Genomic DNA, 27,360 nt, shown 5'->3' on the forward strand with positions numbered 1-27,360 from the left:
TTTTATGTAGAATGAATGGTCAGTGTTAGTTCGTGGTTAGTCTCCGGCCGCCCAACACTCAGGCGCGGCACATTGGGCTTTACCACCCAACACCAATAGAAGGCCTTGGACTTTACAATGCCTTGATCAACTATCCTTATTTGATGATAACCACTTTTTAGGTCAATCCTACTGAAGTAGGTCGACGGTCTTCTACTTGTGGAACGGGAAACCTATTTTGATAATGATCCTATTTAGTGCTCTATAGTCGACCTATACGATATGTGCCATCTTTCTTTTGCACTAATAACACGGGTGAACAAAATGGAGATGAGCTAGGCCTAACCATGCCCTTCTCAACTAACTCATGCACTTGCCGCATATTCTCCTCTTGTCGAGCTTGAGAAACTCTATAAGGAGGTTTATTAGGCGGTGAACTTCCTGGAAGAAGTTCAATTGCATGGTCATCATTGCCTCATTTAGGAGGTAGTTCACAAGGGATGTCGTCAATAAAAACATCTTGAAATCCCTTGAGAAAATTGGATAACTCTAATTCCTTGTGACAATGTATATTTTCTTTTGCTAAAGCATTAGCTCCATTTTGAGAATCTTTAACAAAAATCATGTACACGGAAGTAGAGCTCTTTATTGACTTATTGAAAGCTTGCGTATGTACAATGGGTACGGTGTTACCCAATTCCTTAGCATCTATTTACATATCTTTTTCCCTGAACCTAAAGTACATTTTCCTTTTAGGGAATTTAACATTGGCAGCCATGCGATCAAACCATGGTGCCCCTAGGATTACATCCTCATGCTTGAGAGGAGAGATAAAGAATTCCTCTTTGTCCACATAGCTTTGGACATGGAGCCTCAATTTCCCATTTAAGGGAGTGACTGAAGCTTCTTGCCCCTTGAAAGCACCATCGGGGCAGGTAGGACATCTCCCATCTCATAGGCTTGGATGCCTAGCTTGGTGGCCAGCTCTTTGGATATGAAATTGTGAGTAGAACCAGGGTCAAAGAGAATAAAAGCATCATGTTCTCTTACCTTTCCCCAAGCATGGCATAGAGGAGATCCTTTGTGATGAGCATCCTCTTCTTGGATTTCAACCAAGGTAGCTCTAGGAGGCTCATTTCTTGTATTCTTGTGGGGGTAACCATATAAGCATGCCCTTGCTCCCCGCACTTGAAACAACAGTTATCTTTACAATAACGCTCAAGCTCTTCAGAAGAGAGTTTATTTTTGCCTTTATAAACTCCCTTCTCCTTAGCTTTGTTGTTGTTGGCGTTGCCTTTAGGAGACTTTTGGGCATTGTCCTCCCCCTTAGACTCATTGTTACGGTCCTTGTTCTCCGTGGGCTTAGGATTTCTCTTAGCCCCTAGTTGGAAATTGATTCGTGAAGCCACCATGGTATGGTGTATGACCGCAGATATGGTGTGTGGTCTTTGGGAGTTGACATATCTTCAGTAAAGCCCGCACAAAATTGTTGTTTTTGCTCTCCAAAATCCATCTTTTTGAAGACAGTGGCTTTGAGATGTAACTCCCAAAACTTGTCTACATATTTGTGAATAGATTCGTAGGGAGAGAGCTTCAAGCTTCACCATTCGGTGAGTACTTTGTATTTGGCATCGGTAGCCAAAAACTGCTTCATGATGGAAGCTCTTAAAGCTTTCCATTTTCGTGGAGCTTCACCGTTTGCTCGTAGGCTAGACCACCATTGCTTGGCGGACTTTTGAAAATGCATAGCTACATGGCGTAGCTTGGAGGACTCCGTGAAGCCCTCATCTCCAAACACCGCATCAAATTGTTGGATGAAGGCCAAGACTTTGTCCGTAGCACCAAAGGTGCCATTGTAGGTAAGGAAAGAGCTTTCCTCCCTCTTTGAAATTCTTGAGCTTGGACGACCTCTTCCACGCGGCATAGGATTTCCTATGGCCTCTTCTTTTTGGTGGTTCAAAAGTTGCACCATCACTTTCTTCAGAGGAGGAATAATTGAGGAGGATGGAGAAGAGGGTGACCTCTTTCTCACCTTTTTCTTGCCTTGGTCTTCCTTGTCTGCACCATCACTTTCTTCATAAGAGGAAGAGGATGAAGAAGATGGAGAAGAGGGTGACCTCTTTCTCGCCTTTTTCTTCTCTTGTTTTCTATCATCCCTCTTTGAATTAAGGTGTGGAGAAGTGTGTGATGGTCTTCTTCGTTTAGGGTGTGTTGGAGAGCTTTTTGCCCATCGTCTTCGTGGAGCCATCTCCATCGAGGAGGTAGGAGACTCACTTCTTTCTCGTTCTTTTGGTGGGGGCTCTTGAGTTCATTTTTGGGAAGGAGATGCGTTGTCAAGTAGTAGATTTTTGAGCCCTTCGTATGGATCCTCTTCTTCTTCCCAAATCGGAGAGAGACCTCTTTTGGAAGTCGCACAAGGAGGCTTCCTAGGTACTCTCTCTTCATGGTGGGGAATTTGGAGAATCCCATGAGCACAAAGCTTCCATTGCAATTCACTTTGGAGGATGTATTGTCCATGGCTTGTTGAAGCTTAGAAACAAGGTAGTTAACAATCATAGAGGCATCATTAGTAGCCTGCTCATTAGCAAAATCAAAGCTATCAACATTAATTTCACTCTCTTTACTATTGTCAGCCATTCTAACGACTTTTAGGTGTATTTTGGCACTTCAAGCCCTAGTTGCTACTCCCCTTTACCCCTTTAGGAAAGCACTCAAGCTCCTATCCTCGTGGCTCGAATATCATTAATTGCAAGGAATAGAAGAGAGGGTCTTTCAACACCAAAACAATACCGACTCTTGTCAAGCTTCTAATAGCTCAGCCGTAGGCAAGCCCCGTAGGACTCCACTATTAAGACCAATGCTCTCGACGGTGATGCCCTGTTATCTGCATGAAGCAGGCGCCTTGCAAGGTTGAAAAATCCCTATTCTACTTACTCAATTTCAATTTATAATGCCAACCATTTATAGTTAGCTTGAGGACCTCCCTTCTTGAGCAAGAAAAGAGAAACCTTGTGCTCTAATACCAATGTAACATTTAATGGCCTAGTAACTTGTGTGTAGCGGAAAATAGCATAAACATAGTGAGCATTTCATTAGAATAGATTCTTACTGAGCATAACAAGAGTGCTTAAATGGAGAGAGCAATAAAAAGCATAACACCTAGTTAGATAGGCATGAACAATACTTCAAAAGAGAGAGAAATTAAGCTATTGACGACAATTGAGGACCGGATTTACATGGAGCCGGTCCCCCCTCCAAAAGGCTTTGTATTATAGGTTTTCCCCATCAAGGGAGACATTTTACAATACAATACTTTGTGTTCCTTCAATAACTTGCTGGTGCAATGAAGATGGAAGCTTCAAGCACCATGCACACACTTATAAAACACAACATCAATTCCCTCACGGTCTTAGACCCAAGACCTCACACCTTCGAAAGTGGTGAGAGCTAGCGGGGTATGAGAGTAGATTGAGAGGAAGAAGGAGTATTCTTACGAGAAAGAAGTATATCTCCTCACATAATCACTCATAAAAGCTTAGCATAGCTGAGTAATTAGCATGGTAGAGGAGATGAGCATGCATTGGAGCTTGGCTCTTGGTTGGATTTGCATCACAAAGCCAAGAGTTGTTGGTGTAGGCCTCCCTTTTCACAGGCTTGGAGTAGATGATGAGCCATTAAAGCTTGAGAAGGAGAGAGAGTCTTCTTTGCTTCACACATGAGATTGTGTGTGTGTGATAATGCCTTGCCAAAATCATCCCCCCCTCTCTCTCTCTCTTGGTCGACCCCTCTTGCATTTTACTCATGGTGGCGTCCCATTGGACCTACAAAGCGTAGCCAATGATAATTAAGAAGCATAATTGATAGCCTTGTGACATGTGTCCCCCTTTCCCCTTTTGTGAGAGCTTTAGGTAATTAAATAATGCAATTAAACTCTCATTGGACCACTTAGTCTTTTGGCCAATAGGAATCAAGCAAGCCATTGGGCTGTTGAATGCTCATTGGACCCCTTGGGAGACTCTCCAATAGTCTTCTAGAGAGTTTAATTTCTATTGGTTCTTTTATCAAGTGTTTTAAAATGAATTAAACTAAATGTACTTTAGCTTGATTCTCATTGGTCCACGTCTATGGCCATCCAAGAGGAATTGAATGCATCTTGGGGAAAACTGGCCTAGGGAGCTGACATGTGTTCCCTATTCCGTTTGTGTAAAGGGAGCCTGCTAGAGTGTGTGTGTGTGTGTGTGTGTGTGTGTGTGTGTGTGTGTGTGTGTGTGTGTGTGTGTGTTTCTCTCTCATCCCCTACAAGAAAGGCTCGCCCCCTCCAAGATAGGGATGTGGGAAGACTTTTGAGTCTTCCCACAAGCATCCAATTTGCCCTAGGTTTTGACCATTGGACCTAACCTTTGAATTTTGGAACCTTAGCATTTTGGAAGTCCTAATAGGCTGAACCTTAGGGTCTTTAAAGCCCATTGTTTGCACATTGCTCTTTTGCAGATGGCTCCCCCTTTGGATCCCTATTTTCCCTCCTTTGGATCTCTACTGTGGTCGGTCTGCCAGCTTAACCAATATTCTAGCTTTTTCTCCTCTGGTACTTCCCCATATTAAATGATCAGTTTAACATGAGAAAATCATTTAGGAGAATTAGAAATTAGTTATTATGACACCAAGGGTTTTCTTTCTTTGTCAAAAGAATGTGTACGATGTGTCCATGTTTGCTTTCCATATTGATAGTGCTCACAAAAGGGAAAATAAAAAAATGACAAAGACGGTAAGTAGCCCAAACGAGAGAGTGTCACCATTCCCTTCTTTGACATATGTCCTAACTAGCTATGCCACAAAGCAATGGTTGGCAACTCTGTTATAGAAAGAACATTGTTTTTATCAAATACATAAAGAGGATAAAGTGAACCAACTTTAGAACCATGGGCTATAATAAGATGACCCTTCACAACACGCCAAGACTGTTGATGCAAAGTGACTTTGTAAACCAAGTCATTAAGACGTCCAACCGAAATCAGATTGCATGTCAAGGCTAGAACACGACGTACATTATGGATGATAAACTCCACCTCATTTTCCATAACCATGGCAATATCACCTAGGCCAACAATGTCACAAGAGTAACTGTCACCAAGTGTAACAGAGCCAATAATTCCCTCATATATAGTAAACCAATGCCTATGAGGTGTGACATGCAAAGAAGCACCCGAATCAAGAATCCATGTGTGGGATACTTCACCACTAACAAGGAGGTCAGCTGGCATAGAACTTTGCAAAGATACAATTTCATGTGCATCATAAAATACATCATTATTTTCAATCAACATATTAATGTCTTGTGCATCACTGTCATCTTGAACTATGTTCAATTTTTCAATCTTAACCGAACTCTTTGGTTTCTCCTCTTTATCATCATGATCTTTGCCTTTACCTTTGTCCTTCTCTTTGTCACGCCAAGCATAACAATCCTTCTTTATGTGACCATACTTATCACAATAATGGCATTGAACATTGCGGCGACCACGAGACTTTGATCTACCCTTTGATGCATCTCTATTTCCCTCTTTCTTGGACTCACGTTGCGAAGAACGGCCCTTCATTTTCTTACATCCCTTTGCACATAATGAGCTTCTCCATAATGAGAGCTAGTCATGGTCTTCCGACGTATCTCCTCTGACAAAAGTACACTAGTAACATCATCGTATTTTAGCGTACCATTAGGAGCAGAGTTACTAGGAGCTGTGCAAAAGATATCCCAAGAGGGTGGCAATGAACAAAGCAAAAAGATTGCTTTCATCTCATCATCATTGGTCATGCGCTGTGCACGAATCTGGGTAAAAAAGAGAATTAAAATCATTGATATGGCTGGCAACACTAGCTGACTCCTTCATACGAAGGTTGAAAAGTTTTTGCATCATGAAAACCTTATTGCTAGCCGAATCCTTTTCGTAAGTGTTGCATAATTTCTGCCATAAAGCATAAGCACTCTCGCATTCTAATATTGAAAAGTAGACCAACTCACCAAGGGTACAATCTAATCGTAGACCTGCATAGCTCATCAAGCTCCTCCCACTGAAACTAAGTCATGTGCATGTCTTCAGTTATAGCCGCATAGGCAATAGGCAACTTTTACTTCTTTTAGACAAGCACATCATGCATTTGGTTCTTCCAAAGCTGAAAATTAGTGCCATCAAACTTTTTTATGTCATAAATGTCATGGTCTTTGCTAGTAGACATGGTGGCAAAACTACCAAAAGATTCTGAGAAAATTTCGACAGAGTCTCCTTTGTGTTTGGGACTATGTCAACCAAAATACGAGAAAAAATGACCAAGTATGTCACTCACAAAGAATAAAAGAGGGCAATGCCTCTCAAAAGCACACTGTATAGAGACCAACTAAGGCGCATAAACTGTCAAATTGACCATAGACCGTCAACTCGGCGTCAAAAGCACCTATACCACTCTATACATGTCCTATGGTGAGGCCCCGTAAGGAATGCTCCAGCTACCTGTATCACCGAATACCCCAGCTCAACAAAAACCTCACGCTATCAACCCTCAACAATGCAGGTTATGCAGCAAAATGTATAGCCAAGTCTCAGAATGGCTATCATTCGGACCAAGTCTCAAAAATGGCCAAGACTGCCGTACTAGCCAAAAGATGGCTTCACAAAAGCGTACAATGGCAGTATCCACAAAGATGTACAAGTCTTTCACGATGCTCAAATAGACACCAAAAGCATGTGCATGCAAAGAAATATCCTTGCGGGGAGTCAAACTGCTCTAAAGAAAAAAGCTCAAACATTGTCAAAAGTGCCAACATATGCATGTACGCATAAAAAACTGCTCCCAATGGAACCAGAATATCACAAGCACTAAAACCTGTAGCCTGTGAGTTGATGCCGATGCCGTAGAGGAAGCCGAAATCGAGGCCAAGAAGCACAGAGGAAGCTAACCAAGGCGCTCTGTGTACCTGTATCTATACACCTGTAGTCGAAGAAGACAATGCCATCAAACTTCCTGTAACATTTAATGGCCTAATAACTTGTGTGTAGCGGAAATTAACATGAACATAGTGGGCATTTCATTAGAATAGATTCCTAATGAGAATTACAAGAGTGCTTGGGTGGAGAGAGCAACAAAAAGCATAACACCTAGTTAGATAGCATCAACAATACTTTCAAAAGAGAGAGAAATTAAGCTATTGACAATAGTTGAGGACCGGATTTTCATGGAGCCGGTCCCCCCTCCACGGTCCCCCTCCAAAAGGCTTTGTATTATGGTTTCTCCCATCAAGAGAGACATTGTACAATACAATTCTTTGTGTTCCTTCAAGACTAGCTAGTGCAATGAAGATGAAAGATTCATGCACTAAGCAAAACACTTAGAAAAAACAACTTTAATTATCCCCGTTCTCAGACCCAAGACCTCACACACCTTCGAAGATGGTGAGAGCTAGTAGGGTATGAGAGTAGATTGAGAGGAAGAAGGAGTATCTTACGAGAAAGATGTACATCTCCTCACATAATCACTCATATTAGCATAGCTTTAGCTTAGTAATTAGCTTGGTAGAGGAGATGAGCATGCATTGAAGCTTGGCTCTTGGTTGGATTTGCATCCACAAGCCAAGAGTGTGCCGATGTAGGCTTCTATCTCACAAGCTTGGAGTAGGTGATGAGCTCTCCATTAAAGCTTGGGAAGAGATAGTCTTCTCTTTCTTCACACATGAGATTGTGTGAGTGTGTGTGTGATAATGCTTTGCAAAAATCAGCCCCCTCTCTCTCTCTCTCTCTCTCTCTCTCTCTCTTGGGCGAGCCCTCTTGCTATTTGCTCTTGCTCCAGCCTCATTGGCCCTCCCCAAGCCAAGCCAATGACCATTAAGCAGCATAAGTGATAGCCTTTTGACATGTGTCCCCCTTTCCCCTTTTGTGAGAGCTTTAGGTAATTTAATAATTAAACTAAACTCTCATTGGACCCCTTTGCCTCCTGGCCAATAGGAATCAGGCAAGCCATTGGGCTCCTGAATGCTCATTGGACCCCTTGGGAGATTGCCCAATAGTCTTCTAGGAGACTTAATTCTCATTGGTTCTTTTATTAAGTGTTTTTAAATTAATTAAACTAGATTTACTCTAGCCTAATTCTCATTGGTCCACCTCCAAGGCCATCCAATAGGAATTGGGCACACCTTGTGGGCATCTGGGCTAGGGAGCTGACATGTGTCCCTAATTCCCTTTGCGTAAAGGGAGCTTGTGTGTGTGTGTGTGTGTGACTTTCTCTCTCATCCCTTACTCCCAAGGCTCGCCCCCTCCTATGTAGGGATTTGAAAAGACTTTTGGTCACACACAAAGCATCCAATTTCCCCTAGGGTTGACCTTTGGACACAACCTTTGAATTTTGGAACCTTAGCATTTTGGAAGTCTTAATGGGCTGAACCTTAGGGTCTTTTTAGCCCATTGTTGCACATGGCTCTTTTGCAGATGGCCCCCCTTTTGGATCCCTATTTTCCCTCCTTTGGACCCCTACAGTGGCCGGTCTGCTAGCTTAACCAATATTCTAGCTTTTTCTCCCCTGGCACTTCCCCACATTAAATGATCAGTTTAATATGAGAAAATCATTTAGGAGAATTAGATATTGACTATTATGACACTTCCACTTTGTGTGTGCATGATGCCACTTCGAAAGAGGCTACACACTCCCGAATGAGCCGTGGACTCTCGTAGATGGAAGAGACTGCAACAATGGTACCTGTAATGGCTATGGAAGCTCTGTAGCACAAACTATCAAAAGAGAACTAAAAAATGCAGCTCCTAGGCCATAGCTCGAATGAGGTTTCTGATGGCATGAATGGCTCCGAAAGGGGGGTAAAACTCCAGGACACCTACTGGAAACGCTCTAGGAATGCTGAATTTGCCGATGCCGAAGTCGGAACTCTGTTTGCACTCTTGAAAGTGCACGCACGCGGAATCGATTTCGGGAATGAAACAACTCTGATACCAGATGAAGGAGAGGAGCCGGGAGCACAGCGGAAGAGGAAGATGAATACGCACACATACTCACACACACACACCACCATAGCAACATGCACAGGCTAGAGGGGGAGAGCCGACACACACTGTGTGTTCCCTTTCTTTCTTCTCTATCTTATGCACTTAGACACTCTACTTTGTGTTAGTGGCTCACACAAGTGTATACCTGTATACTTAGGGTTAGTAGTAAGAGAAGAGGCGAAGGAGGCGAGGTAGGCAGTGAGGCAGAAGAGGGGAGGAACCAGAGCTGGGAGAGTATTGCCAGCTCACACGAAAGCAAAAAACTATATTACTGAGTATAGTGCAAGCACTCATTTGCTGAAGGGCAAGCTCGAATCTACAATGCCAAGGAAATCGATGGACCTGAGCACTGCCTTCAAGCACCTACCCTGCAAGACACGTCAAAAAATTGTGTGTGTGTGTGTGTGTGTGAGAGAGAGAGAGAGAGAGAGAGAGAGAGAGAGAGAGAGAGAGAGAGAGAGAGAGAACATGATCTTCAACGCCCCCTCATAGCTGTTCAGTCTCTGAGGCTTGCTTGATTCCGCTTAGAAATTTCAACAACGTCTGAGCCTCTTCCGTTGCCACGTGGAGAGCCTGAAAATGGCTCTCCCTTATAGAGTAGAATAGATACATTTTCAATTGTGGATATATGCATATGTATGTATGTACACTTTGATACACACAAAGATACATAATATATGCATAACTTTGTATGTACATAGACACATACATATGCACCTCTCCTCCACCTTGAAAAACTAGAGAAGTATTCTTATATATTGACATTCCTTTCTTCTTAAGTTGTGGCAAATAAGAAATATTTCCCCTCTCTCTCTCTCTCTCTCTCTCTCACACACACACACACACACACACACACACACACACACACACTCACTCACTCACTCACTCTTCCATGCTCTTGGAATGATTGCTCCTCAAAGTGGACCACTTCCTAATGGGCCACTTTGCCAACCTCTAGGTACCATGGGCGTGAACGTGAGCTGGAGAGGGCAAAAGCAAGTAAAAGAATGAAGTGTTACCGACGTACCGTGGGCAAGGCTTCTTTCTTATTAGATCTGTCAACCCTTCTGAAGGAATAACAGGCTTGATCTCCACTCAGCTTTAAGGAGGAGATCGATCTTCTGCGTTTCTTCTCAGGCTCCTCTCTTCTTCGGTTCTCCACCTTCGCAGTCAGCAGCTATGTCTTGGGATGCTTATGTCGACGACCATCTCATGTGCGCCTTTCCCACGGGCAATACCCTCACTTCTGCGGCTATCATCGGCCTAGATGGCTCTGTGTGGGCTGCCAGCAGCAAGTTCCCTGAGGTGAACTCTCCATTTCCATCGCTTCGTGTTTTTGCATTTCCAGCTCCTAGCTGTCTGAGGCCCTGTTTATAGAGATCGCGTGCTGATTTGCAATCTGTAACATATTTGAAGTACTTTTCACACTCTGGTCTCCGAATGGACGTCCTCCATAGCCGCAAAAGGCTGAACACTTTAAGGCTCATCGCCAAAGCCACCGTTAAAATTTTCTTTCTTTTTGGCTGAAGCCAGAAAACATGCAAGCTATGATGGTCGAGCAGAAAGGGATTGTTGGTAACTTTGAGCGTTTACATTAATGTGAGCAACAGTCCATGATTGGCTTCCTCAAGTTAATCCTCTAGGTGGATGTCTTGACTTGTGCACTACTCTTCAGAATCAACTTCGTAATGTGCATGGTGGACGCAGATCTAGATGTCATTTCTTGCGTAACTTCTTGTGTTCTTGTCTATCAGAGCTGGGGTCAGGGTTATGAAACTAGGTTCCAGAATGTCGCTTTACATTTCTCATTTAACACTATATTCTGGTCTATTATGGTTGTACTCAAGATTACTTGTTTCTTATGCAGATCAAGACTGACGAAGTGACTGCTATAGTGAATGCTTTCAATAGTGACGGGGGTGAACTCGCTCAGCGAGGTTTATTCATTGGTGGCGCAAAGTATCTTGTTGTTCAGGGTGAGCAGGGCGTGGTGATTCGTGGAAAGAAGGCAAGTCGTGCCAGGATTTATAAGATTGCTTTGAGTCATTATTTTTCTAGCTTGTATGTTGCACGTAGGGCATTATATAGTTGTTTTGGCTACTTTTGACAGAGACAGACGTTCTGCACTTGCAAAATGAAAAAACTTGATAATCCATGCTGCTTGTCTTCTTAGTCACTGTTTGGGGACAAAAATATGGTTAGGCAGTTAAGGTGCCGCTTTACTTGCTGGGGTCTGGGAGAGAAACTTTGGAAAATCTTAGCCTTATTCGTTGAGTTTGTAAAATTGGATCTAAATGTATGCAGGGAGTGTTTGGTGCAAGTTGGGAAAGTGTCTTTAACGCTGAACATGTTACTGCAGGGTGCTGGCGGAGTGACTATAAAGAAGACAAATTTGTGCATGGTGTTTGGCATCTATGATGAGCCTGTGACAGGGGGTGAATGCAACAGCGTTGTGGAGAAGCTTGGAGACTATCTTGTTGATCAAGGCTATTAGAACTTTGTATTGTGCAGCATGAGCGCATTGTTTGGTGTGGGCCAATAATATAGGATTGGAGAGGTGAGCTTCTGAAAGTTTTTGCTGGGTGTTTCACGACTTATTTATTTGGTTATCCAGCCAGCCATTCATGGCAAGATGCAAGGCTGCCTTGCAGGCTGAAGCAGCTCTTGCTTTTTCCTTACTGGAGCTTTCGCAAGCTGCTTGCAATGGCAATTTCTTGTACATACTGGCTATGATGTGCTTTATAAAGGCAAATTACAGAGTGAGTTTTTTCGGGGGTGCCTTAGGAATCGAGGTTGGCATTAAATCTGCATCTTTGCTTGCTGTGCCTGTGTAGTTTTCAGTCTTGCGACTTTTCATATGTATAATGTAGATGCTTACCTAACCAGGTTAATATAGCTCCCTACTTGGGTAGTGTTTGTTTAGCGTTTGGTCTTTTAGGTGTTTTGACAATGTGAGATCACTCTAGGTTGTAGAATGCCCGGTTTGAGCTCTGCCCGTTTGGAGTCCTGTGTCAAAACGCATTTTTAAGCATTTCCAATCTTTTGGGTTCATTTGTCAGGTGAATCCCTTCAGGTACCTGGCATATATATATTTTTACTGACAATGAGATTTGGCTCTACTTTTGTGTTGGTGATATGCTGTGCAAATACAGGCGTTGCCTGCTAGTCTCATGTTCTTTTGAGATTTGCCGGTTTGTGGAAGGTGTGTTCAAGGTCTCACGCTAGTCAAGCGAGTAAATGGGGATTCTATTGTTGATTACTAGGATGAGGTGCTTTACCGACTTGACCAACAATGTGGAAGTACTAAGTCAGGTTATAACGGTGGGTTTGTCTCTATTTCCACGTTTACTCTCAGCAGTTATCTGCACTCAGATTTTGCCCTTGGTAAGTGGTTCCATGACTGCTGCTACATTCACTTTGTATGGTGTTTTGGACTGAAATTTTGTTCTGGCTTATGCTCTGTATTTAATTCTTGTTCTTGACTCACGAGGATCGGTCTGCCAGTTTGCTTTGTATGAGTATGATCAAGTAGTAATCAGAAAGGTGTCAAAGTAGTAAGGTATCTTTGTAACCCAGTAAAATTTTGGGTTGATACAGAGTTTATCTACAAAGCAGTATAAGATTTTAAGCCTTTTGATGGCTTTTGGATGAATTGCTTGAACTTGATTTGATAGTGAAAGATCTTACATCTATTGAAATAGTTTCTTTAGGTTCAGCTTATTATGACAAAGTTGTTTTAAAAAGTTGATTTTATAAAAGTGGATGGTATGTATAGACGGTTATGTATCCCACAAGCTGAGAAACAAGTCATTACACGTGACTGAAATAAGGTCTAAGTTATGCATAAGAAAAATCAGTTATAGTGCATCACAAGGCTCTTTTTACTAGAAATTATTTCCTAAGCTGTATGTAGTAGAGATTATCCGATTTCTTGAAAAACAAGCTAGAGGCAAATTGAGGAAAAATGTCTAAAATGTTTCTCAATAGCAAGAGATCATGGGCATTTTGTTAGTAAGAATAAGCTTGGGGCGAATTTGTAGGGTGCCAATTTCATACTTTGGACAGCTCAAGCAAAACAAAAGTGTAACACAGGAGTAGCTCGTTTATAAAAATGATGGTAGATTGGAGCCCAGCTTCAAATTTACTTACGATCCTTGCTTTGCACTAGCAAATTCTCCCCACGAGCACTTCAACACTTGTTTTTTGTTTACAGGTTATGATAGATAAAAACTAGGTTTTCCCGCATGAGTTTCTGTTCTATGAGTCAATACCTATAAGCATGTAATATGTGACACTTTCCAATCTATGAGTTTGCTTTTGTGTAGCCTCATTGCCAGGATAGGGCCTAGATCTTGGACCTTGTGGGACATTGTGTTGTCCCTAGTTTGCTTCTTTTTGCCACCTAGGAAGGTCGTGTTATAGGATTGTAGTTTGGTGGCTCGGTCAAGATCTGGATTTCAAGAGGAGCCTTTGCCAAAGAACTATGAGAAAAAGCTAGGAGACATGGCCAATGATGATAAGACTCCAATTGTGGCACAAGGAGCACATCATATTGTGTGAGATCCTCCTATTGGATCAATACCCATGATCCATTTGTCTTAAAATCCTTTGGATGACCATCAAGTGGTCTCTCCACATCTTTTCCAATAACTATGAGCCTAAAAAGCTTGGAGAGATGGCACATGATGATAAGACTCCAATTGCAACAAACCGAGCGTGACATGCTTTGCTAGATTCTCTTATTGGCTTGATGTCCATGATCCATCTGGCTAAAATATAGAAGCCCTTTTCAACTTTTCCAAAAGTTATTGAATTCCTCCGAATCTTGTGTTCTTGGCTAGGACCTGTGTGAAATCTGTGTATGCTCTCAAAAAATAAAAAATGTAAAGCCAATCTGTAAAATCAGCTCTGCCTTCAAGTTGCAGTTGTCAGCTCTTGAATAGTATATTTTCAGGCAATATTATGTTGGAAACCGCAACTTTGCTTTGTTCCCAAGGTCTTGTCTCACTTGTCCCAAGTGGTCCAGAGAGAAAAAATTCAAAACTATGTCCAAAACTTTGGTTGTTTTCTCCCAAAAATGCCAAAAAGCTACTTTTAGACACCCTTGAATGAAAATGAAAATTTGAGGCCTTAAACAATGTTATTTCTAACCTCTAAACCAAAGGGTTGCCATAGGCAAACAACTCTAAAATTTATAGAGTCGCTTTCAAGCTACATTTTGATTACAAAAAGTTTTGCAATCGGGAGTTCGTGTGTGAAAGTTATGGTCGTTTTTGTGAAAACTAGTTAGCACAAAATTGCTTGTAACTAGAAGTCTGTTGGTCTCAGCCCAAAACTTAGTCACTACAATGTACAGGACATGGACAACAAGGTCACCAAGTCTTGTCAAGTTTTGACCCTTATAGCAAATGGATAGGGAACTCACGCTTTTTTTTTTTCTCAAAATACTTTTTTGTAACTTTTTTTAGTCTTGTTGAGTTCACTAGGTTTCCAACTCTCAATATACCCTATTTGTCGAGTTTTGATCTTTTTTGGTAAAGGAAAAGATAGAAAATCGCGAGTAGCTGGGAAAAAGTGCGATTTTCTTCCTCTACTAGTGCTTCTAGTAACTTTTTTCAACTTTTAACTTTGACTTGATAGGGGTGATCCTTGCATCAAGGCCTACCACTAAACCAAGTCTTGACCAAAAATAATGTTTCTAGCTAGTAGCTGGGGAGAAAAGTACAATTTTCTCTTGTCAGCCACCCAATAAAATCATAGTTTTTTTTTAGATTCGCTTTTCACAGGTTTTTGCTATTACTTTAGGTCTAATGTGTCACAAGAAATCAAAATTTTCACAAAAATCGAATTCCTTGGGTGAATTTTCCTCTTTCCTCACTCCTTTTTACTTGTTTTCATATGAAGCATATGCTACACAAAGACTCAACCAAAATGTGGACAAAATCTCATCCAGAGATGCATTTACTTACCCTAATTATAAACAACAGAAAAAAACACTAAAAAACTGCAACTTATCACAAAAACTCTAAAATATGTGTTTTTCTTACGTTTTTCAACCGAATGCAAACTTCATTGCTCTAATAGCCAACAAAGCCCCACACAAGAAGCTCTAAACCTACTCTCAACACTTTACTCTATCTTCTAACTACTCTTATGACAAGAAACTCACCACTGAAAACACAAAGAACAAGGATGCCTCGATTCCTATTCTACTCTACTCTATCTAACTAGTCTATCTAAGATAACTCTGTTGGACTTAATTGTGTTCACACTATTGAACACAATGCACTCTATGGAAAAAATCTATGAACTCTCTAAATGTAGAAAACCTGAATTCTACCTCTTTGATCCAATCACACATCCCCATGAAAAACCAAATCAACTCCAATCAACACCCAACTGTGAGGTCCTTGCCCTCATCACCATATCCGCTTGGCAAATGGAGGGTACCTCACAGGTCACTAGGCCCTAATCGTTTAAAGAAAAACATAGTCAAGATAGTATCGATTCCAATGGACACGCTCTTATCACATGGTAACTCGAGTCTGAGCCATTAAATAGGTTTCCTAGTCTTGTCTCATAAGGGAAGCATGAAATCGCACAAATAGTCAAACATTCCTAGATCTCATCTTCCAAAAGAGAGAAACTCAAATTCTTTTTTTTCCATAGCTTTGAGAGACACAAACATTTCAGACTTCTTGGCTCTTGGCACAATGAGGTTCTAATTTTTCTTTTTCTAAACGAATAGGGAGCAGAGAGTTTCTTGGCTAATTGAGACCACCCATCCATTGACATCGAAACCTAAGCGAGTCTCTACTTTCCACCCCCACACTCACGCTTTAATCGTGTTTCCTAATTACTACCACATGGTTGTTCATAATACAAAGTTATTTTATTAAAGTTCCTATAACATATTCATTTAAACAGCCCTTCAAATAGTAAAAATTGGCACCAATACAATATTTCCTAGGAAAAACTTGACATACAACATTACTTCATAATTATTTCAATACTCCGAAATTGTAGAAACTTCTTCGATGGAGAGTTTCTTGACTAATTGAGACCACCCATCCATTGACATGGAAACCTAAGCCAGTCTCTACTTTCCACCCCACACTCACACTTTAGTCGTGTTTCCTAATTACTACCACATGGTTGTTCATAATACAAAGTTATTTTATTAAAGTTCCTATAACATATTCATTTAAATAGCCCTTCAAATAGTAAAAATTGGCACCAATACAATATTTCCCAGGAAAAACTTTACATACAAAACTTTACCATAGAAATGAACTAAGCTGCCTCATAGAAATGGGTCAACATCGTACATAGAAATGCACAGCTCATGCGTAGAAACACGAGCTACCTCCCTATGATCAAAGGGGAGTTTATACTAAATCAATATTGAAATAAAATGAAGTAAGGTTGAGAGAGTCCTTCCTAATCAAACATTCTTTCTTACTTCAGATAGTACATCATCAAGCAATTTCTTCCTACTAATTCAAACTTAATAAAATAACAAGTTCAAATGATGTAGTTTCTAATTGGGAGTGACCCAATATTTTCAGGGTAATTTTTCCTTCCTAATTACTCGTGATGCAATGAGCATTAAATAACTGAAAAGTTTTCCTACCCTCTCATGAGTGATGGCATTGCTTTGTGAAATGATTGATATTTATTCATTCGTAGAGGCCTTTTCTTTGCATTTTCCATCACTTGTTCTAGCCTCGTGATCATGCAAACCACCAAAACTAGTTCTCTTGGGTGCCATTCTCACTACTAATTACTTAATTAACTTGAGAAGTTGTAAGCTAGTGTGTAAAGAAACCAATGGAAGTAAGGTGAGTGAATGCAAATGTTTTAATACCAACAATATATGGTCATGTCACACATTGCTCAAAACGTACAATGTGCTTAATTTTGCCATAGACTTATAATAAATATACACTATTACTCATACACGAGCTTAAGCTAGCCCTTTGTTTCCCAAGCTAGACCATAGCTTCATAGGGCGTCTGCTCTTGCTATTCTCCTATGTAGAGGTGTCCTAACCTCACTTAATTGCCAAGAAAAATCAAAAGAACCCATTCCCTAAGCCTTCCATGCCAACTTTGGGTGCTAGACCTCATGTAATCCCATGTTTAGAGTCATTCTTTCCAAAACAGATGAGTCCATGGCTATGGGTCATCCTATGGGCATCCATGGACATCCATACACATGCACATAAATGCTCATGCACATGCACATGTACATGCATACACATACATACTTTAGAATTACGAATTAAATCTATTAGCTTTAGAATAAGGACTAATTAACTAGGGTGAGCTTAGCTAATCAGAATTCAATTTTGAAAGTTTCTTTTGAAAAAGGAACTTGATGATGACGAGCTAAAGCGCCAGATGCATACACCTGCTATATTTAGCGATTTTTGAAGCAAACAACTATTTTTATGAAAATTCAGGGTGGGATATATTTAGATGAGACGATCGCGTCTCGATAGGGGCACCTTGAAACTTACTATTTTTGAACAAAAGTGAAAAAAAGGTTAAAATTTTATTTTTGAAAAGCCTACAGTAATACATTCATTTTTTGAAAAGCCTACATTTATACATCAGCTCATCGGAGGAGGAAGAATTGCTTTATGATCAAAATGGCCTGATAATTTTATTTTGCATGGAGACCCCCTGTGCTAGGGTGGTGGAGACCTTACATCCTCCCCAACATGAAAAATTTGGAATGTCCTCATCTCAATAATAAGCTGGATCTAGTCTTTGCAAAGAGATGTTTCGTCTTCCCATGTTGCATCTCCTCAAGGAAGTCTTTACACTTGACTAGGTGTTCGGTGTTGCTTTTTTTCCTAAGCTTCCTTTCCTGAGTTTCTAGGACATAGTCAAGTTGAAGCTCAAGGACTTGTTGGGTTGGAACAACTATTTTCTCGGTATCCAACCAAAAGTTGATTAGGGTTAAGAACATAAGGTTTTAGAAGACTAACATGAAAGACATCATGAATTTTGAGATTAGAGGGTAGCCTTAACTTGTAAGCTTGACCACTTACTACTTTGAAAATCTCATAGGGTCCCACAATAGCTTGGGCCGAGCTTCTTGTACTTTCCCAAAGATAGGTTGCTTTTCTTGGGTCTAACTCGAAGGAGTACCTTATCTCCTTCTTTAAAAGTTCGGTATCTTCTTATCTGCATAATGCTTTTGTCTATCCTAAGCAAGTTGAATATCCTTATGAATAGCTTTGGTCTGGGCTTCCATATCTTCAAGCATTTGCTTTGAGGCCACTACCTCCATAGTAGGATCTGAGAAATTTAACATAGATAAACATTTCTGACTGTACAGAGCTTTGAATGGGGACATGCCTTTGCTTCTATGGTCAGAGGAATTGTAGGCATATTCTACCAGAGGGAGATATTGAATCCGCTTTCTTGGTTCTTGTGAACAATAAGCCCTAATAATATCCTCAATCACACGGTGGTTTATTCTTTTTGTCTGATCATCTGTCTGAGGATGATATGCTGTGCTAAAACATAGTTGTGTTCCAATAGCTTGAAAGAGAGAGGCCCAAAACTTGCATCCTTGTCACTGATAATTCTCTTTGATAGACCATGGAGTCTAAAGATCTCCTAAATGAAGATTCTGTTGATATGAAAAGCAGTGAAGGTATTTTTTACGGGCATCAAGTGAGCTACCTTAGTGTGCATATCAACAATCGCAAATACTAAATCATAGCTTCCAATTGTGGGTAATCTAGTGACAAAGCCCATACTGATACATTCCCATTTCATTTGGGGTATATCAAGGGGTTGAAGTTGTTCGAGTAGTTTGATTCGTTCAGCTTTAATCCGTTCGCATGAGAGACATCGTTTCACATAGCGAAGAACATCCCCCTTCATACCTGGCCAAAAGTAACTTCTCCTAACATCATTTAGGGTCTTTGCATACCCAGTGTGTCCTGATGCTAGGCTATCATGAGCCTCAAATAAGATCATCAATGTTGGGTCCTTAGGTACACAAAGCCTCTGTTGATAATAAAGACATCCCTCCAAAAGAGAGTAATCCCTTGTTGGAATGTGTGTTTCTTTAGGAATCTTGCCTTGTTGGATATGCAAGGACAACTATGGATACTCTGGATCTTTTAAAGATGATTCCTTAGTCCTCTCCCACATAGGGTTATTAGGTATAGAGATAGCATTAAGAAGAGATTTTCGACTAAGCCCATCCACAACTACATTGTCCCTCCTAGGTCTATACTTTATGTCAAAGTCATATTCTTGAAGAAGTTCAATCCATCTCCTTTGCCTCATGTTGAGGTTCGGCTGCGTAAAGATCCACTTCAAGCTTTTGCGATCAGTGACTAACTGAAATTTACAATTGAGAGGATAATGTCTCCACAACTTTAATGCATGGATGATTGCTAAGAGTTCCAAGTCATGGATAGGACAATTCTTCTTGTGGTCCCTGAGCGTTTGAGAAGTATAGGCTACGGGCCTACCTTCTTGAGTAAGGACTCCCCCTAAGGAAAGTTTGTTGGCATCAATTATAGCTTCAAACTCTTTGCCAAAATCAAGAAGCTTTAGAATAGGGGCTAATATTGTGGTGTACACACAAATGGGACCAAACTGAGCTTGCCTCTTGCATCCGAGAGCAGCTCCTTATATTAACAATAGAGACTACATGCCAAGAACTGAGTGTCCTTCCACACTAGATGGTCGGACACCTACACCACACCTCCCCCCTTAGGGAGAAAAAGATGAACATCTTTTTACAAGTTTGGACTGGAAGGGGAATCAAAATGAAGAGATCAACTCCAACGCCTTGTGGGGGGGGGGGGGGTGATCTCTTTGAAACGGGTTCACAACCAAGGATAGTCTCAATTTCATGATCAAGTTCTCTAGGTGGTGGAAGACTTGTAAGGTCCTCAATGAACACATTAGAGTATTCTATCAGCTAGCCAGGTCAAAAGTTTGAGTCTGATTTATCCACTTTGTTGAGCTTAACTGCATAGATCTATTAACCCTTTTGTAGATCCTTCAAAAGTCTGCTAGCATTAACTAAGTGAGCCTTAGGTTTCCCATTCTTTCCTTGAACTCGAACCTCATTCCCAAGGTCATCTATAAAGGTAAAGTTTCCTTGTGCATAGTGAATGTGAGTCTGGTTCTGTTTCAACCAATCCATTCCCAATATCCCATCATAAACTTCTAGAGGTAAAGTGTGAAAATATGTGGAAGTAGAGTCGCCTAGTTCAAATTCTTCCATTTGGTTGACCTCTTCCATTTGTAGGTAAGGGAATTGTATTAGCATGAGAAGCACGAACTTTCTTTGAGCAATGATTTCTATAATGTCCATACTCATGGCATTCAAAAAATTGCACATTTAGAAATTCACTGGTTGTAGTTGCAACTACTATAGGTCAATTTCGGTAAGTGAAGTTGGTTGGCCTGTTGTTCCAACCATTCGGTCTAGCTCTCTTTGCCATATAGTTTTCCCTTCCTTGGGTGGTCTTTTGAATCTTTGTGGTTAAAGGTTTCTCTCTTAGCAAAGCATCTTGTAAAGATGTCGGTATAAGGGCTTCAAGACGACTATCTAATGGGTCAATAAGCCCTTGGAAAAACCGTGCTACTTGTTGTTCAAGGGACATCTTGGGAGCATATCTTCTTAGGGTAACAACCCTTGGTGATAATCCACAACTGTCAAAGATAGTTGGAGAAGAGAAAAGAATTCGATCATTTTGATAGATTTATGACCTAGTGGAAGATAACATCCCATTATAATAATTTTGATGTCTTCCCAAAATTGAGAAGACCCTAAAACACTCAAATATCTGCAATGCTACTTCCACAAGATCTTTGCATCTCCGGTGAGACGAAACATTGCAAGCATTGCTTGATTTTTGGGTTGAGTCCCTACAGATCCAAAATAATCTTCCATTGCTTCAATCTAGACCTCGCATCACGTTCTATATTAGCCCCTTTGCCCTTGAAGTTGGGAGGTTGGGCTTGTTTAAGGAGAAGCTTTTTGTCATGAATAGCATTGTACAAGGCAGTAGACGATACCTATGCAATAATACATTTATTGGTGGTCTAATTTAAGACTCATTACAATATTAAGTAATTTAACTTTGACAATTCAAGATAAAAACTTGAGACACAATGTAATTCATTGAATTCAAGGTATCATAACTTTATTTACTCAAGATATATACAAAAGTTGTCTTTTCTGAGAAGTTAGACAAGCATCTCTTTGTTCTATCATGATATATACAAGGGTTAGCTTTTCTAAAAGCTAGTTGATTCTCAAAGCCAATTCCTGACAACATAGTGGTACAACCGATAGGTGTTTGTAGTTAAGTTTTTACAATCCACTATTTCAATTGAGCAATAGCTCTTGTACACATGATTGAGAGGATCATAAAATACAAAGGCTCTTATTTTGGGAAAAAAATTCAAGGAAAAAAATGGGTTTAATCCTATAACTACGGATCACCTTGACCACTTGATTGAAGACCCATTCATTTAAAGTCATCTCAATGTCATCTTCTGAGATAACAATGTAGTCATCCCTAGTAGTACCAAGGAAGTAGTAAAGCTGAATAACTTGTAGCTCTTCTCCCCGTTAAAGTTTCTTTAAATTAGAGGAAAGACATCTCAGCTTCTTTACATTGATGTAGAAGATGCCACCTTCATAGTCCCATGAAAGATCCCATCCCCTTTGGATTCTTGTTGATGGAGGAGAGAAAGACTTCATATGAAGCTTCATCATGTTGCAACGAAAAGTAAAATTTGAAGAGTAGTAAGCCTTCAAGGTCTTGAACTTGTGATACTCAGTGTCAGCATCTTCCTGGAACATCAATGCTAGTAAGCTCTCAAACTTGAGCTTCCTTTTCTTCCAAAATTTTCAATCAATAGGTCCCCGTCTTGTCACCATATCCACTTGGCAACTAGAGGGTACCTGACAGATCACTAGGCCCTAATCGTAATAAAAAAACATAGTCAAGATACTATCAATTCCAATGGCCATGCTCTCATCACAAGATAACTCAAGTTTGACCCATTATATAGGTTTCCTAAACCTATCTCACAAGAGAAGCATGAACTCGCACAAATATTTAAAAGTTCCTAGATCTCATCTTCCAAAAGAGAGAAACTCAAATGCCTTTTTCCCCATAGCTTTTAGAGGCACGAACATTTGAGACTTCTCGCTTCTTGGCGCGATGAGGTTTTAATTTTTTTTCTAAACAAATAGGGAGTGAAGAGTTTCTTGACTAATCAAGACCACCCATCCATTCACATGGCAACCTGAGCCAGTCTCCACTTTCCATCTGCACAGTCACACTTTAATCTTGTTTGTTAATTACTACCACATGATTGCTCATAACACAAAGTTATTTTATTAGAGTTTCCATCACAAGTTGATTTAAACAACCCTTTAAATAGTTCAAATCGGCACCAAGACATGTTTCCTAAGAAAAACTCGACATGCAATATTACTTCATAATTATTCCAATACTTTAAAATCATAGAAACTTCTTCTAGTGGATGCTCACTCCACTTGTTGTCATTGGTTGCCCATACAACCAATAAGTGCTACAACTCCTGGAGTAACCCTCGGGGTGAGTCACATTATATGTCTATATAAATGAACTAAGATGCCTCATAGAAATGGGTCAGCATCATACATGGAAATGCACAGCTCATGTGTAGAAACACGAGCTACCTTCGTGTGATCAAAGGGGAGTTCAAACTAAATCAATATTGGAATCAAATGAAGAAACTTTTCAAGAGTCCTTCCTAAGCGAACATTCTTTCCTAATTCAGGCAATATATCATCAAACAATTCCTTCCTAATAATTCAAACTTAAGAAATAGCAAGTTCAAATGATGTAGTTTCTAATTGGGAGTGACCCAATATTTTTAGGTTAATTTTTTCTTTCTAATTACTCGTGATGCAATGGACATTAAATAATTGAAAAGTTTTCCTACCCTCTCATGAGTGATGGCATTGCTTTGTGAGATGATTGACACTTCTTCATTCATAGAGGCCTTCCCTTTGCCTTTTCCATAACTGGTGCTAGCCCCATGATCGTGCAAACCACCTAAATGAGTTCTCTTGGGTGTCGTTCTCACTATTAATTACTTGATTAACTTGAGAGGTTGTAAGCTAGTGGATAAAGAAACTAATGGAAGTAAGGTGAGTGAATGCAAATGTTTTAATACCAACAATATATGGTCATGGCACACATTTCTCAAAATATGTGTGTGCTTAATCTTGCCATAGACTTTACACTCATATCATTTTCTCATGTTCATGGATGACCAAAGCGTATCTTCACCAACCTTGATGCATACACAAAGTTTAGGTTATGAATTACACTATCATCTTAGATAAGTAGTTGATTATTTTTTTTAAAATTCCTCTCCTCAAATTTCAATGGAAAATGAACCAGACACGTGTGTATACCGACACAAAGGAGTGCATATAGAGCAACACAACCTTGATTTCACAAGTAAAATTCTTGCTTTGAATTGATGCCATCTTGCATGCATATAGAGGAATCATAGTACATAATTATTATAAGTAGAGTTTTTGTTGTTCCCAGCTGGCTTTAGATATGTCAGAATAAGAAATGATAGTAGTATTTTGGGAGTTTCTTGAGAAGAGAAGAGAAATAAGACGTAGAAGTGAATTGATGCAACAAAATAAATTACTGTATGGTGCCTAGGAGTTATTGGTATCACAAGGATTTGGAGTTGCTTCACTAATGAATCACCACAGCAACATAATTTCCTTGTCTTTAGTGTGTGTGCAATATGTGAGAGAAGGGGTATTTATATAGATTCTAGCAAGTTGGGGCCTAGCTTAAGCTAGCCCCTAGCTTCATAGGGAGTCCGCTCTTGCTATTCTCACATGTAAAGGTGTCCTAACCTCACTTGCTTGCCAAGAAAGGTCAAAAGTATCCATTCCTTAAGCCTTCCATGCTAGCTTTGGGTGCTACAACCTCATGTAACACCATGTTTAGGGCCAGTCTTTCCAAAACAAATGGGTCCATAGCTATGGGTCATCCTATGGGCATTCATGGACATCCATACACATGCACATACATGCACATGCATACACATATATATCTTAGAATTACGAATTAAATCTATTAGCTTTAGAATAAGGAGCAATTAACTAGGATGAGCTTAGCTTATCGGAATTCAATTTTGATTTTTTTATAAAAAGACAAGCTTGAGGACAACGAGATAAAGGGTTAGATGCATATACCTGCTATATTTAGTAGTTTTTAGAACGGACATCTAGTTTTTATGAAAATTTAGGGTGGGGTAGATGTATATGAGACGATCATGTATAGATAGGTGCAAGCACCTCAAACTTACTAATTGTGAACCAAAGTGACAAAAAAGATAAAATTTCATTTTTGAAAAGCCTACATTAATACATACATCAATAGCAAAACTTGCTAAAAATAGAAACTTTCTATTTTATGACACAAATGGCCTGATAATTTTATTTTGCATGGAGACTCCTTCTGCGAGGGTGGTGAAGACCTTACACAAACTTAACAGGCACATTCCTTAGATGTACAAAGAAACCTTATCTTCTTTATTGACGATAAAAGAAACATGTCTCAAAACCTTACAAATTTGCCCTTTATACCCTTGCTAAGGGTATTAAATGTACAATGGCTAAAACTGCTTCAAAAATAAAGTAATCTATCCGAGTAACTTATATAACTCATGATACATCTTGGAAGCTCATAGCCTCGGATTTTGCATAAATAAAAGTGAACAAAGATCTAATTGTTTTCTAGCAAGAAAAATTACAATCACTTTCTGTTACAAGGGCTCCAAAAACCTCTCGAGCATCTCCTTCTATTGAAAAAGCATCTGTTGTTGGAATCTTCTAGCAACGCGTGTTGACTATAGTGGTGATCTATACTTTGATGGTGAGGGAACAATGTATTTACTTATGCAAAATCCCTATATTATGGACAAATAGAGAATGAAAGGTATAAAATATAAATTTAACATAGAGCCGAAAGATGAGCCGCCTAAGTTGAACAAGTCTTTTGCCAAGCTAAGGCATTTGAATGAAGCAGAATGAATCAACATGGACAATACCCACATAGGGTTTTACAAATACAACAATGGTGAACAAGCGTACTATTACAATTGCGATGAACCCTACATAGGAGACTTGTTGGAGCACAAAAGGTTGTATTATTTGCATACACTAAAGGGAGAGACACCCACATAATCATTCCTGACAAGTATGGGTGTAGGTACTTGACAGTAGACCGGAGAGAACTTGAGAGATATACATATTTTGGAGGTCCAATCCATCAATATTATATCACTCCTAGTATAACAAGACCTATTGTATTATACCAGACCCAAGACAAGGAGATTGAGTTTAGAAAGATTGAGAATTATTGATTCAATGAGCCACCAGGATTTGCCATGGTCCTTGGAGTATGATGAGGGATACTTCCCTCCCAATGAGGAAAGCGCACACAATGACGCTATAAAGGATATGGAAGAAAGAGCGCATGGAGGTACAAATGTCCACAGCGGTAGAGTCTAGTGTCTTAGGGAGAGGGGTTTGTTACAACATCTCAAGTAGCAAAGCTACTAGTTTCAGCAAGACCTTTTCCCTTTACCTTCATGCGAGCTAATTTTTGCTAAAAAATTTGATATTGTTGTGCAGATGGAGCATTCTAGGGAAGCTTCATAATCGCAAGGGGTGGCTCCTATCAAGGAAAAATGTGAGTTGTGTTGCCGTTCATGGAATTAAAAAGCACAATTCAATTCTTCATTGCATCTTTGTGGTGTTCAGGAAAAAGGAGTGGACTATCTGCAAAGGAAGTAATTGACTTCGCAGACAAGCTTGGAAACAGAAATACTGCATGTCTCAAACCTGCCATTAGTTACATACTCATCAATCAGTAAGTGACCTTCATGAATGGAAGTTGTCGTGTGAATTAGGATCTTGGTTGATCTGTTTGAGGATTTTTTCAGATAGTGATAGCCGCCATACTCAAATTTTGCATTTCAACTCGAACAAGACAGAGGATGACTTGAAGAATGATATTGTGGAAAAATGCCTTCATCCGTTATGTGATGGCATGGCCATTGATTCTACATTGAATGCTTCTATTCTATTTTTGCCATCCAATACTCCTGTGTATGGGCTTCTTGATTTTGATGTGCCAGATTGGAACAAAATGAAAGTATGCAAGTTTGGACAACTCGCTTGACTCATGCTTGCAACAACCAATGATAAAGGCATGTTTGTAGTGGTTTGGTAGTTAGATAATTATGGCATGGTTTGTGATTTTGTTGCTAATGTTGAATGGAATGAAGGTCACCTTAACATGGTTCTTTATAAGACATTAATCTTCAAGAAAGAAAGTGGGAATGTGCGCACATTATTGGTGTCCACAATGAGGAAAGAGCACACTAGGACAATTGATGCCATTAACATACCAGAGGATGACGCCTGGTTTGATTTCCTTGGGGAGGATGATTGGACAAAAACGGAGGATGGGACACCTATGCAAGGTACACTTTCACACTTTCTATGTAAATGTAATGTTTTTCTCCTTGCTTTGAATTTTGTTTGTTGTGGAAGAGGTATGGAACGTAGGCATTGGTTTTGTTGGCAATTGCTTGCACAGTATACAAACAAGAATGATGTTGTTATCTAGTACAATTTTTAGTGCTTAGATTGATGGGATCCTTGGGTTCTAGGGTTCTAATGACTACCAAAAGGGGCAATGAATCTCTTAGCACAATATCCACAATGAGAGATCCAGTTACCTCAATAGAATCAAGAGATGTGCACCCTAAGGAGAGAATCAAAGAGAGAACTCTAACTAGAGTTCTTAGTGGGGGTTATGAGGCTAGAGATGTCCTAGCAAGAGAGCTAGGAATAGTAAGAATGATTGCAGAAACATGAGAAATGTGACCATCATAGGTAGCTAAATGTGTTTCTAAAAATTATAATGGATCAAGAGATCCATATGCTCACAGCTCACTCTTTAAGCAAGTTTTAAGAGCAGTTGTAAATCCACACATAGTACAAAGGATTTGGGTTGACATTGGAAGGAAAAACTTTAATGTTTTTCCAACCTTTGAATGAAGGTAATTTTCCAAACATAGAGCAAGTTTTGTGTGAATTCACTAAAAATTTCTCTAAAAGGAAAATCAAGCATAACACCATGTCCCAAATCTATGGTTTCAAGCAGGAAGAGAATAAGAAAGTGAAGGAAGCTTTGCTTTGCTTCAAAAAGTATATAGAGAGATGCCCTATGAGAGGGCTACCACAA

General features: G+C 40.0%; 1 protein-coding gene across 1 annotated transcript; it reads left to right on the forward strand.

The window, feature by feature from the left end:
• The first annotated feature begins 10,073 nt into the window (after nucleotides 1-10,073).
• Nucleotides 10,074-11,794, forward strand: LOC147438377 (profilin-like). Its single transcript, XM_086487679.1, has 3 exons — nucleotides 10,074-10,328; nucleotides 10,891-11,031; nucleotides 11,383-11,794. The coding sequence occupies exons 1-3, from the start codon at nucleotides 10,203-10,205 to the stop codon at nucleotides 11,515-11,517; spliced, it is 402 nt and encodes a 133-aa protein (XP_086343805.1). The 5' UTR covers nucleotides 10,074-10,202; the 3' UTR covers nucleotides 11,518-11,794.
• Nucleotides 11,795-27,360: the final 15,566 nt, after the last annotated feature.

The sequence above is a fragment of the Adiantum capillus-veneris genome, chromosome 17 (assembly GCF_014529385.1).
Source record: "Adiantum capillus-veneris isolate H3 chromosome 17, ASM1452938v2, whole genome shotgun sequence".
Lineage (NCBI taxonomy): Eukaryota > Viridiplantae > Streptophyta > Polypodiopsida > Polypodiales > Pteridaceae > Adiantum > Adiantum capillus-veneris.

Excerpts from the sequence above, each read along its gene's own strand:
- LOC147438377 (XM_086487679.1), top strand. The coding sequence starts at position 10,203 with ATGTCTTGGGATGCTTATGTCGACGACCATCTCATGTGCGCCTTTCCC. Across the intron at positions 10,329-10,890 it reads CCAGCAGCAAGTTCCCTGAG|ATCAAGACTGACGAAGTGAC; the intron begins GTGAACTCTCCA and ends TTTCTTATGCAG. Across the intron at positions 11,032-11,382 it reads TGGTGATTCGTGGAAAGAAG|GGTGCTGGCGGAGTGACTAT; the intron begins GCAAGTCGTGCC and ends ATGTTACTGCAG.